The sequence below is a fragment of the Mobula hypostoma genome, chromosome 2, assembly GCF_963921235.1.
Source record: "Mobula hypostoma chromosome 2, sMobHyp1.1, whole genome shotgun sequence".
NCBI classification, from domain to species: domain Eukaryota; kingdom Metazoa; phylum Chordata; class Chondrichthyes; order Myliobatiformes; family Myliobatidae; genus Mobula; species Mobula hypostoma.
Genome location: NC_086098.1, coordinates 157,131,134 through 157,144,758, shown reverse-complemented (window position 1 = coordinate 157,144,758; position 13,625 = coordinate 157,131,134). Strand labels below are relative to the sequence as shown.

The 13,625-nt window shown below is 38.8% G+C and overlaps 1 protein-coding gene across 1 annotated transcript in view; it reads left to right on the top strand.

Moving 5' to 3' along the window:
- rab35b (RAB35, member RAS oncogene family b) overlaps positions 1-12,931 on the top strand; it is a 130,432-nt gene extending 117,501 nt beyond the window's left edge. Inside the window, exons 5-6 of the mRNA XM_063040919.1 lie at positions 10,131-10,255; positions 10,363-12,931. Coding sequence (XP_062896989.1) covers positions 10,131-10,255; positions 10,363-10,491 — 254 coding nt within the window. The 3' untranslated portion in view covers positions 10,492-12,931. The remainder of the gene's footprint in view (positions 1-10,130; positions 10,256-10,362) is intronic.
- Positions 12,932-13,625: the final 694 nt, after the last annotated feature.

The following is a 13,625-nucleotide window of genomic DNA, read 5'->3' as shown; positions in this document are numbered from 1 at the left end:
AAAGGAGGAAAGAAGAAGCAGGAAGGTGTGTGATAAAGTGGAAGGTGGAGAGATTAAATGATGGGGATGTGGTGCAAGGCAAAAGGGGAAGTAACACAGCAACAAAAGAAACAAATGATGGATTGAAATGAGGTGCAAATCAGAAAAATGCATTTGTCCAAAACTCTTCCTCAGTGATCCCGGGAACTTGAGGAAATGAGGATCTTTGTGATAAATACAGATGTGTAGTAACTAACCAGAGCAATTACAGGAAGAAAATGGAAAACGGGAGTATGAGAATAGCATTATGGCTAACATCAAAGGAAGACCAGAAACTAAATGGAAGCCTAATAAATTTGACTAGTATAAAGCAGTGGTCCCCAACCACCGGGCCGCGGACCAGTCCCGTGTCGCAAAGCATGTGCTACTGGGCCGTGAGGACACGATATGAGTCAGCTGCACCTTTCCTCATTCCCTGTCACGCACTGTTGAACTTGAACATAGGGTTGCTGACTGTCCCGTATTTCCCCCGCTAAGGTAGAGTGTTCCTATGAAACCTGTCGGCCGAAATGGCGTGAACGAAGAAGCAATTACCATTAATTTATATGGGAAAAATTTTTGAGCGTTCCCAGACCCAAAAAACTAACCTAACAAATCATACCAAATAATACATAAAACTGAAAATAAATAACTAAGGTATAGTAAAAGCAGGAATTATATGATAAATACACAGCCTATATAAAGTAGAAATGTATGTACAGTATAGTCGGGAAGATGAAGGCAAAGCCAATTTGTGGGAGAAAATGGGGGCGTACGCGCAGCACGTTACACATGCGCACACCGGTGCCTGTGCAAGGCTTCGTGGTCATGGTAGTTTTTCCTGGGGTAAAGTGTCCCGGAATTTGACTGCTACTTCTGGCCCTTATTTGGGAGTGAGAAAGTTGGCAATCCTAACTGTAAAAGACATTTTGAGGTGAGTTTAACCCTACTTGAACACCCCCCCCCCCCCGCCGGTCCGCAAGAATATTGTCAATATTAAACCGGTCTGCAGTGCAAAAAAGGTTGGGGACCCCTGGTATAAAGGATATACAGTACAAGGCCAATTAAAGGCAAAAAAGAGGAGAGAAGGTATTAGGTATTAGTTATTAGGTAGTTAGTTTCTAATGGAGTCAACGAGTATGACAGATCAAGTAAATGCAGTTAAATAGAAATATTCTTTCCTATTCACGTACCTGTCCAAATGTTTCTAAAATATTGTAATTGTATCTGCTTCTACCATCTCGTCTGGCAGCTTGCTCCAAACATCCACCACCACTCTCTGTATAGGGAAAAACATGCCCCTCGTTTCTCCCTTAAATCCTTCCCATCTTCGACCTATGCTGTCTAGTTATGGACTCTCCTACCCCGGGGGGGGGAGGAGTCTGTGACAAGCTTTATCTGTGCCCTTCATTATTTTATGAAATTTTATAAGGTTACTCCATGTCGGTCCATGGCTTCCTCTACTGCTGCGATGAGGCTACACTCAGATTGGAGGAACAATACCTTATATTCTGTCTGGTAGCCTCCAACCTGATGGCATGAACATCAATTTCTCTAACTTCTGGTAATGCCTTCCCCGCCCACCCTACCCCCACCTTCACCATTCCCCATTCCCATTTCCCCCTCTCTCCTTATTTCCTTACAGCCCATCACCTCCCTCTGGTGCTCCTTTCCCTTCCCTTTGTTTCATGGCCTTCTGTCCTCTCCACAGATTCCCCCCTTCTCCAGAACTTTATCTCTTTCATCAATCGACTTCCCAGCTCTTTACTTCACCCTGCTCCCTGGTTTCACCTATTACCTACTGCTTGTATTTCTTCCTCCCCTCCCCCCACCTTTTTACTCTGACCTCATCTTTTTTCTCCAGTCCTGATGAAGGGTCTCGGGCCAAAATATCAATTGTTTACTGTTTAGATGCTGCCTGGCCTGCTGAGTTCCTCCAGCGTTTTGTATGTGCTGATTGAATTTCCAGCATCTGCAGATTTTCTCTTGTTTGTGATTGTTTGTCCTCAGCCCATCCAGTCTCTCCTTATAACTCAATTTCTTTTGTCCCAGCAATGTCAATTTTTACATTTTTAAAAAAATTAAATAATTTTTTTTCACTATCCTATCTACATCCTTTTTGTAGTTTGGTAACCACGTTTGTAGGACTGCACAAACTTCTCCAAGTGTGGCTGAACCAACATTTAGTACAATTGCAAGATAATACTCTTACAACTCCTTTACTCATGAGGGTGAGCTTGACATGCACCTTCTTCATCTCCCTATCTACCTGCGCTGCTGCTTTCAACTGTGTACTTTTACCCCTAGGTCTCTGTTCAATACTCCCCAGGACTCTGCCATCCACTATGTATGTTCTGGTCCTATTTAACCTGCGAAATGCATCAGTTTGCACTTGTCCAAATTAAATTCCATCTCCCATGCTTTTGCCACTTTCCTAGTTGGTCAAAATCCTGTCAACAACAAATTTATCAGGCCATGTACTTCCTCATCCAAATCATTTAACATAGATAGCAAATAACAGTGGACCCACCACTGATCCCTGGGGTACACTGCTGGTCACAGGCTTCCTATCTGGAAAAACAACCCTCAGCTAGCACCCTGTACCTCCTAATTTTGTAACCAATTGCTAGCTTATCTGGGTACTAGCCTACCATATCAGCCTACTATGCGAGAACTTGGCAAAGGCCTTGCAAAAATCCATATTGACAGTGCCTACACCCTGCCCTCTTCAACCTGCTTTGTCACCTCTTCAAAAATCAGACTCGTATTCATAAGGCAAGACTTCCCATGCACGAAGATGCTGACTATTGCTGATCCCTTATTTGCAAATTTAAAAAATCCTGTCTCTCAGTAACTTTCCCACCACTGACATAAGACTCAGTGAGACTAGTTCTCTGATTGGCCCTTCCAGCCTTTCTTGAATAAAGGCACAACGTTATCCATGCTCCAGTCTCCCAGTACTCCACTATGGCTAGCAAAGGTTCTAAAATCTCTTCCAGATTCCCCAGTAATTCATCTTTTGCATCCCACAACATCCTTCAATTCATCTGCTTTATTAACTTCTATAGATTTCAAGACCGACATCTCCTGTTTTGTAATGTCGGTGTGCTTCAAGACAGCACTGTTGCCTGAGCTTACTAATGCCACGGTGAAAACACATGAGAAGTATTAGAGCCATAGAGTACGACCACACAGAAACTGGCCCTTAGGCCCATTCTGCTTAGTCCCATCTGCCTGCACCTGGACCATAGCCCTCCAAGCCCTTTTCCATATACGTACCTACTCAAATTTCTCTTAAATGTTACAAATGAATCTGCGTTTACCACTTCCACTGGCTGCTCAGTCAACACCCTCTGAGTCAGCAAGTTCCCCCACAGGTTCCCTTTAAATATTTGACCTTTCACCATAAGCCATATTATCTCCATGTCTAGTCTCACCCAACCTGAAGGGGAAAAAACATCCAATAAAATCACAGTTGATCTCCCCTATTAATTCCATCCACCTGCTCTTCATCGAGTTCTAGCTGACCATCAAGTTTCACATCATCTTTGCGTCCACACATAGATTACTGCACTGATCCTTAAGGGATCTCCTCTCTCCCTAGTTACTGCATATTTTTGGTCAATATACTTACAGAATCTCTTGGGATTCTCCTTTACCCTACCTGTGAGGAGTATCTTGTGTCTGTATTTCACCTTCCTAATTTCCTGAAGTTGTATTCCTCAGGGTCAAACAGGGTTCATGAATTCTGCCGGCCTTGCCCTTCAGGAGCAGGCTGGTCTGGAACTCAACTCTCTCTATCATACATTTAATGACATCCCACTTTGCTTTACCATCTAATTCCCCCCCCCCCTCCCCCCAATCAAGTTTACAAGTTCCTATCCAATACCATCAAAATTAAGACTTAACCTGTGGACCAGTCCTGTCTTTTTCCAAAACTATTTTAAAAGTAATGGAATTGCAATCACTGGTATCAAAGTGCTCCCCCACTAACACCTCAGTTACTTGCTCAACCTCATTTCATTAGAGGAGGTTGGGTTCAGCCCCTTTTCCAGAAGGATCATCTACATATTGCTTCAGAAAACTTTCCTGGGCATACTTGACACGTTCTACCTCATTTAATCCTTTAACACTATGATGTCCAGTTTGATATTAGGGAAATTAAAATCCCCTATTATTCCTAAAATTATCTGCAATTTTAATGACGTATTTGTTCCTCTGATTTTTGCTGACTATTTGGGGCCTGTTTCTGAGTTCTACCCAAAGATGTTCAATGTTCCTTCTAAGAGAGCTACTATAGTCCAGGAAGGCTACAATGTTCTTCAGCAATGCAGAGTCAAGATGTAGGATTTAAGAATTGTTATATTGGAGAAGAGAGCTGGAGATGTTTAAGGAGTAACGTCTGGGGTGGGATGGTGATGTGATTAAAGCAGGATGTGTACACTGGAACTTTTCAGATTCTGTTCAAATAATGTACAATGAAAAATTAAATTTCCAAATAACTGATTAACAAACCTAAACAATATATCAATAATAATAAGAAAAAATAGTGTTAAGAATATTTTTTTGAAAGAAAAAAGGAAAAAAAAAGAACCCCTACTAACTAAAACAAAAAAACCCTACTAACTCAAAAAAAAATGGAAAAAAAAACCATTGGGAGCACAACCCCGGAGCTATACGCCATACAAGCTTCCATAAAAGAAAAACATCAATCTGCCAACTCAAATTCACTTAAACAAAAATCAGAAGGAAACCATCCTAATTAACTCAAATCAGATGATAGTAGCAGGCAAATGAACCCCACCTTTTCTCAAAATCAAATCGAGGATCAAAAGTTCGACTTCTGATTTTCTCCAAATAAGACATAGCATCACCTGAGAGAACCATTGTATCAAAGTGTGAGCAGAGGCATCTTTCCATTTCAATAAAATAGCCCTCTAGCCAATAATGTAACAAATGAAATTACATGTTGGTCTGATATAGAAATACCATGAATATATTGAGGGATTATACCGAACAAAACTGTCAATTTATTAGGTAGTAAATTAATTTTTAAAACTTTAGAAATTGTAGAGAAAATAGATTTCTAAAAATGTTTCAATACAGAACACGACCAAAACATATGTGTTAATGTAGCTGTCTCGGTTTTACATCTATCATACTGACTATCAACATTAGGAAACATTTTAGACAGTCTCTCCTTTGTCAAATAGTAACAATGTACAGCTTTAAATTGAATTAAAGAGTGACTGGCACAGATCGAAGAAGAGTTAACCAAATTCAAAATTCGCAACCAATCCTCTGTTATCTCTTTCCCAATCTTGCTTAATCTTAAGTGAAGGGTAATTGTGCTGTTGTAACAGTAAATTATAAATTTTCCTAATAAAACATTTCACTAAAGGGTTCATTTTTAAAATAATATCTAACAGGTCAGAATCCTGTATATATGGAAAATTACTTAAATATCCTTGTAAGAAATGTCTGACCTGAAGATACTGCAGGAAATGTGAATACGAGAGAGAGTATTTAGTTACTAATTTCTCAAAAGACATCAATCGACCATCTTGGAACAGATCCATGAAGGAATAAACTCCTTTATTCCTCCAAAGAAGAAAGGTAGGATCACTAAGTGAAGGTTTAAATAAATAATTTTGATAAATTAAACTAAGTTTAAATTTTTTGAGATTAAAAAAATTACGAAACTGGTACCAAATTCGTAATGACTGCTTAATCACAGGATATAAATTTAGATTCGCAATTTTGGCCAGTCGTACAGGTAAAGAAGCTCCTTATAATGAGGTTAAGTGAAACTGTTTCACAGCTTTCAATTCCAAATTAGCCCAAGGTGGTTGTTCATTTTTATCAGCCCAATATAACCAAAAACACACACAATGTATATTAATAGCCCAATAATACATTCCTAAGTTGAAAAAAGATCTGCAATTATTAGTAACAACAGTAGTAATAGGGCTTTTATATATCATTCTAATCTACTTATTAAAATTAATACCAAAGTCAAATTTCTCTAAAACGTTAAATAAGTATTTCCATTCAACTCTGTCAAATGCCTTTTCAGCATTGAGAGAAACAACACATTGGGAAGTCTTAGAAAAGGATGAGTATATAACATTTAACAGTCTCTGAATATTAGAGAAGGAGTAACGGCCCTTTACAAAACCTGTTTGGCCTGAGAGATAATTTTAGCTGGAATATTCTCTAGTCGATTAGCCATTATTTTTGAAAGAATTTTAGCATCCACATTTAATAATGAAATAAGTCTATATGAAGCACAGTCAGTAGGGCCTTTATCTTTCTCAACAATTAAAGAAATAGAAGTTTCATAAAATGTGGGAGTTAACTCTCCTAACAAAAAAGAATCTTTAAGTGTTTCCAACATTTATGGAGAAAGCAATTTTTCAAATTTTTTTATAAAATCCTACAGAATAACCATCCAATCCAGGAGCTTTACCAGATTGCATTGAAAGAATAGCTTTCTGAATTTCATTTTCAGTAATAGGAGTATCAAGAGTTTGTTGATCTTCAACAGAAATTCAAGGAAAATCACTCTTTTGTAAAAAGACATTCATTTTGGAAGGATCAGCTGGAAACTGGGATTTATAAAGTTCAATGTAAAAGTCTTGAAAAATTTTATTAATGTCTTCATAATTACATGCTAAACTACTGTCTCCCTTACGAATTTTAAAAGTTTGTCTTTTGGCTCTAGCTGCTTTTAATTGAGATGCTAATAGCTTATTATTTTTTATCTCCAAACACATAAAATTGACTTTTCAATTTAAGCAAATTTCTTTCAATAGGGTAAGTTAGTAATAAAGTATATTGTGATTGGAGTTCAATCCTTTGTTTAAATAAATCAATGTTAGGAGAGATTGCATAAATATTATCCAAGTCTTTAATTTGTTTTGAAATCTTGTGTAACTCCCTTTTTGTCTGTTTCTTAAGTTCAGCTAAATAGGAGATTATCTGACCGCGCAAATATGCTTCAAATGTATCCCATATAATCAATTTTGACACATCTCCTGTATCGCTAAAAAGAAAAAAATCTTTTATCTGAGTCTCAATAAATTTGACAAGGTCCAAACTTGGTAATAAATTTTCTGGAAAATGCCAAGGCAAATTTGCAATACCAACATCATTCAATTCAAAAGCTAAGCTTAAAGGCACATGATCCGAAAGAACGATAGCATCATATTCACATTTCTGGACGTTTGGACAAAAATCGAAAATCAGCTATAAAATAATTGATTCTTGAATATTTTTTGTGAACATGTGGGGAAAAAAATGAATAATCTCTGTCATTAGGATGTAGATGTCTCCAAACTTCAACCAGGCCATAATCGATTTTTTAAAAAAGAGTTAATAAGTGGTGCAGAACAACTTGGAAGCCACTGACTGGTTGAACTCTTGTCAATCAGATGATTTAAACAACAGTTAAAATCACCATCCATTAACAATATATATTCATTTAAATCCGGCAATAAAGCAAATACATTTTTTTAAAAAGAAGGATCATCTACATTAGGTTAACCAGAACAATTTTTCTTTTACAAATTGTTCCTTTAACAATTAAAAATCTACCATTAGTATCTGACACAATGTCTTCTTGGATAAATAGAATATTAGATTTAATAAAAATAGATACTCCCTTTGTTTTAGTTTGACAAGTGGCATGAAATTGAAGGCTCTTCCACATTTTAAAAAATCCATTTTGATCTCCCGTTCTGATATGTGTTTCTTGAGCAAAAATTATATCAAGTTGGAATCGATTAATGATTTTAAAAGTCTTCTTTCGCTTAATAGGATGATTCCAGTCACGTACGTTACAACTAATAACGTTTATCTGTTTAGCTACCATAAAAAAATTTATTTTTTTTAATACATAAATACACACATACCAACACAGGCTAATCAAAACTGGCGGTGATAAATATAACCATATACAAAATACGTATGCTCCGGAACTCTGTAATGGGGAAAAAAAATAAAATCAAAACCACTAAAATTGATCCTACAATGAATCCTATAACTCAAAACTAACCCCAATCCTCCCACCACCCCAAAAGCCCGAAATTCGGCAAAAAAAAAGCCGAAATGCGTTCCCATAGAAATAAGAAAAGAGAAGCAGACTGTGCGAGCTGCCCATTTTATAATAGTAATTTTAAAAGTTTTCCTTAATTTCTCCCCCCCACCCTCATTTACAAAAAAAAAACACACGGCCCTAAAATAAGAAAGCCCTGCAGAAAGAAAAAGAGATGTTTATACTTAATCATTAAAAATAAACTGGGGAATGCAAAAACAGTCTCCAAAAATGTCTATGTAATCTCTAACGAAGAAAAATTGGCGCCATTTTCCATTTAACTTACACACCCAATAAAAAAAACTCTTTAGAAGAAATACTAATTATCTATCTACTAAGCACTCCCCGCTATATATATATATATAAGTCCTTATAAGCTATGAGAATTATCACTTAATTAATGAAAAAAAAGGAGGATAGTAACAGATAATCAAACCGGTTAACAATCTGTCGGCTGTGTTAATTCACTCAGTAAACCAAACAGATTTCGGAAAGGTCATACATCAGTCAGATCAAAAAGTTCACATCTTTAAATGGTCCATCAATCAAAGGACATCTTCAACAGATCAGAAATCTTCAAAGCTTGTTTTCTTTTTGAAATAACAGTTGTTCAGCAGACCTGAAGCCATTCAAACCTCAGCCACCTCCAGAGTAGAATTAACATAGTCCAATTCCGCTTTGGGATCCAGAAAAACACGTTGAGTCGAATGCTTAGGAAATACTTTTAATCGGGCTGGATAATGAAGTGATGGGAATAATCCCTTATCAAAGGCTATCTTCATAGCTGAAGCAAATTTGAACTGCTGGTCCATAACTTCCCGTGGATAATCTTCATAAAAATGAATCCTTAAATTTAAAAACTCTGTGTACCTTGCATATTTCATGATTTGGTCTTTAACTTTGAAACGAAGAAAGCAGACCAAAACTGACCGTGGTTTATTCGGATCTCGAGATTTCGAAGTGAAAATTCTATGCGCTCTTTTAATATCAGGAGGCTGAGGTAAAATATCCAGAAACAGAGATTGAAACAAATTAGCAAAATAGTCCAATAAATCCCCACTCTCAGATCCTTCCTTCAATTCAACAATCCGAATATTATTCCGACGAGATCTAGCTTCCAAATTGATAATCTTAAATTGAGACTGTTCCAAGCAGGCTGAAATATCCACTATCTGACGCTTCAACTCTTTAAGTTCAGAATTCAAGGAAATAATATTTTCCTCTACAAATTGAAGACTGTCTCGTAATGACTTCATCTCAGAAGTGTTGTAATCTATTTTCTTGTCGAGAACCATTAACTTATGTTCTAAACGCTCAGCCCAAACAGGCATATCCTCTGATTTTTCTTTCGAAGCTTTTCCCCTTTCCATTGCTGGATTCAGAGAGCTGCTTCCCACTTCTTAAAGATTGTGACATAACAACTATTCCCCTCTAAGATCTGACAAATAAAAGTTAAAGTTGCAGTTAAAACTGGGGAAAAGGAAGAAATTAAACGCAGCCACACAAAATGTGTGTCACTCCATTGGGCAGCAGGCGGGGTCTCGTGCTGCAGGTTTTCTATGTTTCTATCATATAACATGTAGGGCTAAGGAAGATTGTGAAATACGAGACAAGGCCTTAATGTCATTGTAAAGAATGGAAATCGCTTGAAAATGCTTAACTTCATTGCTCAATTGCTTATCTGAGAGCCAATGCAGGCCATACTTGACCTCTGTTCATGGCCAGATCCCTAAGCTATGTGTACTTAAAACTCCCACTCCCACCAACCACATTAGTGTGCATGTATGTATACAGTCCCCTCACCATATACTGCTTTCCTCCCTACCCTACCCTGTTAATAACATTTTCTTCTACCCTCTAGTCATATAGATACTTAACTCCTCCATTCATACTGTTTCTCCCACCACCCACCCCCATTCACATGTGTGCTGCTTCCCATTCACTGACTTCCTTATCCTGTTCCCACCAGTGTCAACCCGTTTTTTAATGAATATTTATACCTTCTCTTCTATTTCAGTTGGTAACAAGAATGACGATCCTGCACGTAAGGTGGTAGAGACCAATGACGCACAGAAGTTTGCAGAACAGATGGGCATTCAACTCTTTGAAACTAGTGCAAAGGAGAACCTCAATGTCGAAGAGGTAAGCCTTGACCTTGACGGGGTTTGGTGATTGTTTGGCCATTATCTGCTGCTATTTTCCTTCCAGGTGCTGCTCGCTTGGTTCACAGTCTGGCTTTTTGTTTTCAGATGTTCAACTGTATCACAGAGCTCGTGCTGCGTGCCAAGAAAGAAAACTTAGCCAAACAGCAGCAACAGCAGCAGAACGATGTCATCAAACTGTCGAAAACCAGTAAAAAGAAGAGGAAGTGTTGCTAACGAGGAACAAAATAAATGGACTTCTTTGCAATGAACAGTCCCTTTCACATGGACTTGTATATCACAAATTCAGAAACAAACATTATTTTTCATCCCCCACCCCATCTCTCCCCCACAACTGTCCCCACACCCACACCTTCACCCCAAGCCTTGGGAGGGTAATGTTTGAGAACAGACGTGGGATCTTGTTGGCTCGGTGCTGTTGCTCCTCAATTTCAGATTCCGAATTATTATTTTTCCATTGAAAGTGACTGCGCCAATGGAGCTCAGTGCCAAGACCAGAGCAGATCGTCTCATTCCATTTGATTTCTACAGTTCTACAGAGAAAATAAATGAGTGACTTGTCTCGCTTAAGGGATTTAAAAACCCTGTACATAATGTACAGCTTTAATGCCACCCTTTTCCTCATCGCTTCGCCTAATACTTTCCAATGCCAAGAAATCATGAAGCACCTTCATTCTCTCATCTGTTTTGATTTTTAATAAGTAAAATTCTCCAAGCTGCTGACTAATGTTGATGCACGGTGGCCACTAGCTGCTTCCAATTTTGCACCGTTTCTGCTGTTACTCGCACTGTTGTCTGACTCATTATTTGTGGTTGGGGAAGAGGTGTGGGCAATGTGGAAAGGCAACTTTTATGAAGGGAGAAAGGGACATTGAGTTGCTAATTGGGCTCAGCTGTTTTATGAATGGAATCAGAGACCTATTTTGATTTGGAGTTTTTTTTTAAATCATCAATTAACTACTCCCATTATTTATATTAAAAATGGATCCAGAGATTTTGACTATGGACTCAGCTCTAGGATGGTAATTAGCCTTCTACTATGATGGGTGGGTGGGAGGGGTGGGGGCAGGGAAGTAATGAGGAAAAAAGTAACAAAATAAAGTGTGAAATCAGGTAAGGTGAATGAACGGTGTTTTTAATATCTCAATCGTGTCTGTTAATGAATGCCTCAGCCCATCAATGTAGAAGGCAAGTGTTCGATTTTTGATGGTGCCTTCTTCTAAACAGCATATAGTGTCTGTCCTACTGCAAAATAAATGCAACAGCCCATCTTGTACTGGGAGGAAGGAGGTCATTGCATTTCACAATGGGAGAGATCATCAGATCTGTGCGATGTGTGAGGGAGTTGAGGGCAATTGGAGTCTGCCACTGGGTGTGAGGACCCTTGCTTGGAGTGAGTCTCTGCAATCCCAATCCAGTTGAGAAACCCCAGTTTATTGCTAGTTTGACAACTTCACCTGAGAAGCTGCAAGGCGGATGAAACTTGTCGTGGGGAGTGTGGTACGCAATACTAAAGTTGAAGCACAATTCTGTGTGCCCCACGTTATGATACAGAGAGCTGATAAGAAAATATAGCAGTTTTACATCTAATAATTCTATACTTGACGTTGACATTGGGTGCCTGAAACGGGAGTGTCCTTTTCCCAAACTTTAACATCCTGCACCTTGATAGATGAACAACCTCTGCTCTGCATATTACAGTTCAGCCTGTCATTGCCTCATTCTGTGTACAGATCTCCCTTATGATGACAGTGTGGTGAGCTGCCTCTCATCTGAATGCAATCAGGGTGGGTGGAATCTGCAAAAATAAAACTGCCCAAAATTGAGAAAGACAGTAATTGCCACTAAGTGAAGAGTCTAATGCTTATGGAGATGGCTAGTACAGGGTGTGGAAGGGTCACCCGGTGCAGGAATTAAACACTCTGAATAAGGGGTAATACCACATCAATCACACTGAAGTAATCCTGTGATTTACCTGACCTGGTAAATGCTTGATTAGGAATAGCGGATGAATTTTTTATTGGTATGTAGGATAAAAAGTGACTTAAATAACCTTTGTTTTGGGGTTACTATTTACTGACAGTTTTAAAGAAAGGATATCATGTATTTGTGCACATACTGGTAATTACATCAAAGGAAAAGGTCTGTTTTATATGGTGTTATATTGTGGAGGCCCATCTGTTCAAAGGTGTATCTTAAAATATCTGAAATCCTGTGGCACTTGGTTATTTGACTGTTTGTGATGACGATTATGTATTAAAACACAGAAGTTATTACAAAATGTGCGGGTTACAAAATCTGTTTGACAAGTGTCCCTATGTATGCCACCAGCATGCAATACATGTGCACCTCTCAATTTTTCCAGTATGTGCATCTTTCATCTGCTCTTCGCTTTGTACATCCATTGTGCCTGTGTACGGGTTGAGAAAATTTCTGCAGAAGTGCCTGACCTGCACTGTTCCCTTGTTTGGATGCTTGTGAATGTAGCTTGGAAGGTGTCCATCTTGGTTATGTGTGTGTTGTACTGAAATGGGAGGGAAGTGGGAGTGACTGCATGTCAGTCCTATTGGTCAGGGTGAGTGAGTAGGGAAGAGGGACTGAGAGGTGGGTCAATGGGAGAGGCAGTTGTTGCAGGGTCATTGTGGAGGTGGGGTTAGGATCAGTAGGAGGGGTCAGTGAGGGAGATGGGGGATAGGTGTGCTATTGGATGGTGGGTATCACTGGAGGCAGTATCTGTGGGGAAGGGGGTCATTGTAGGTCTATAGTGTCATGGGGAGGGCTCAGTGAGGAGACAGAGGTGTGGTGTTTGGAGGGATGATGGGGATTGGAGGAACCGGGCCAGTGGGGATGGATTGGGGTCAATAGGAAGGAATCTATGGAATTCATTTCCACATACAGCTGTGGAGGCTAAGTCACTGGGTATGTTTAAAGTGGATGTTGATAGGTTATTGATTAGCTAATGTGTACAGGGAGAAGGCAGAAGAATGGGGTTGAAAGGGATAATGAATCAGCTATGATCGAATGGTGGAGCAAACTCAATGGGCCGATTGGCCTAATTCTGCTCCTGTGTCTTGTGATCTTATAAAATTAAATGCATATATATTCTTCCCGCTGGAGTATTGTGGTTAATTCTGAACATTTTGCCCTTTAGGTAGCATGCAGAAGAGTTGTGGCTAGATCGGAGGATTGAATGACAGGGAAAATCTGAGAAAGTTCTTGGAGTAGAAAAGACTAGTTTAATTGGAAGCATTCAAATTCAGTGTGGGATTTAACAAAGCAGCTAAGAGAAGTTGGTTTGGTGGCAGAAGAACACTGAACTACAATTGGCAAAAGAGGTGCCCTGAAAGAGG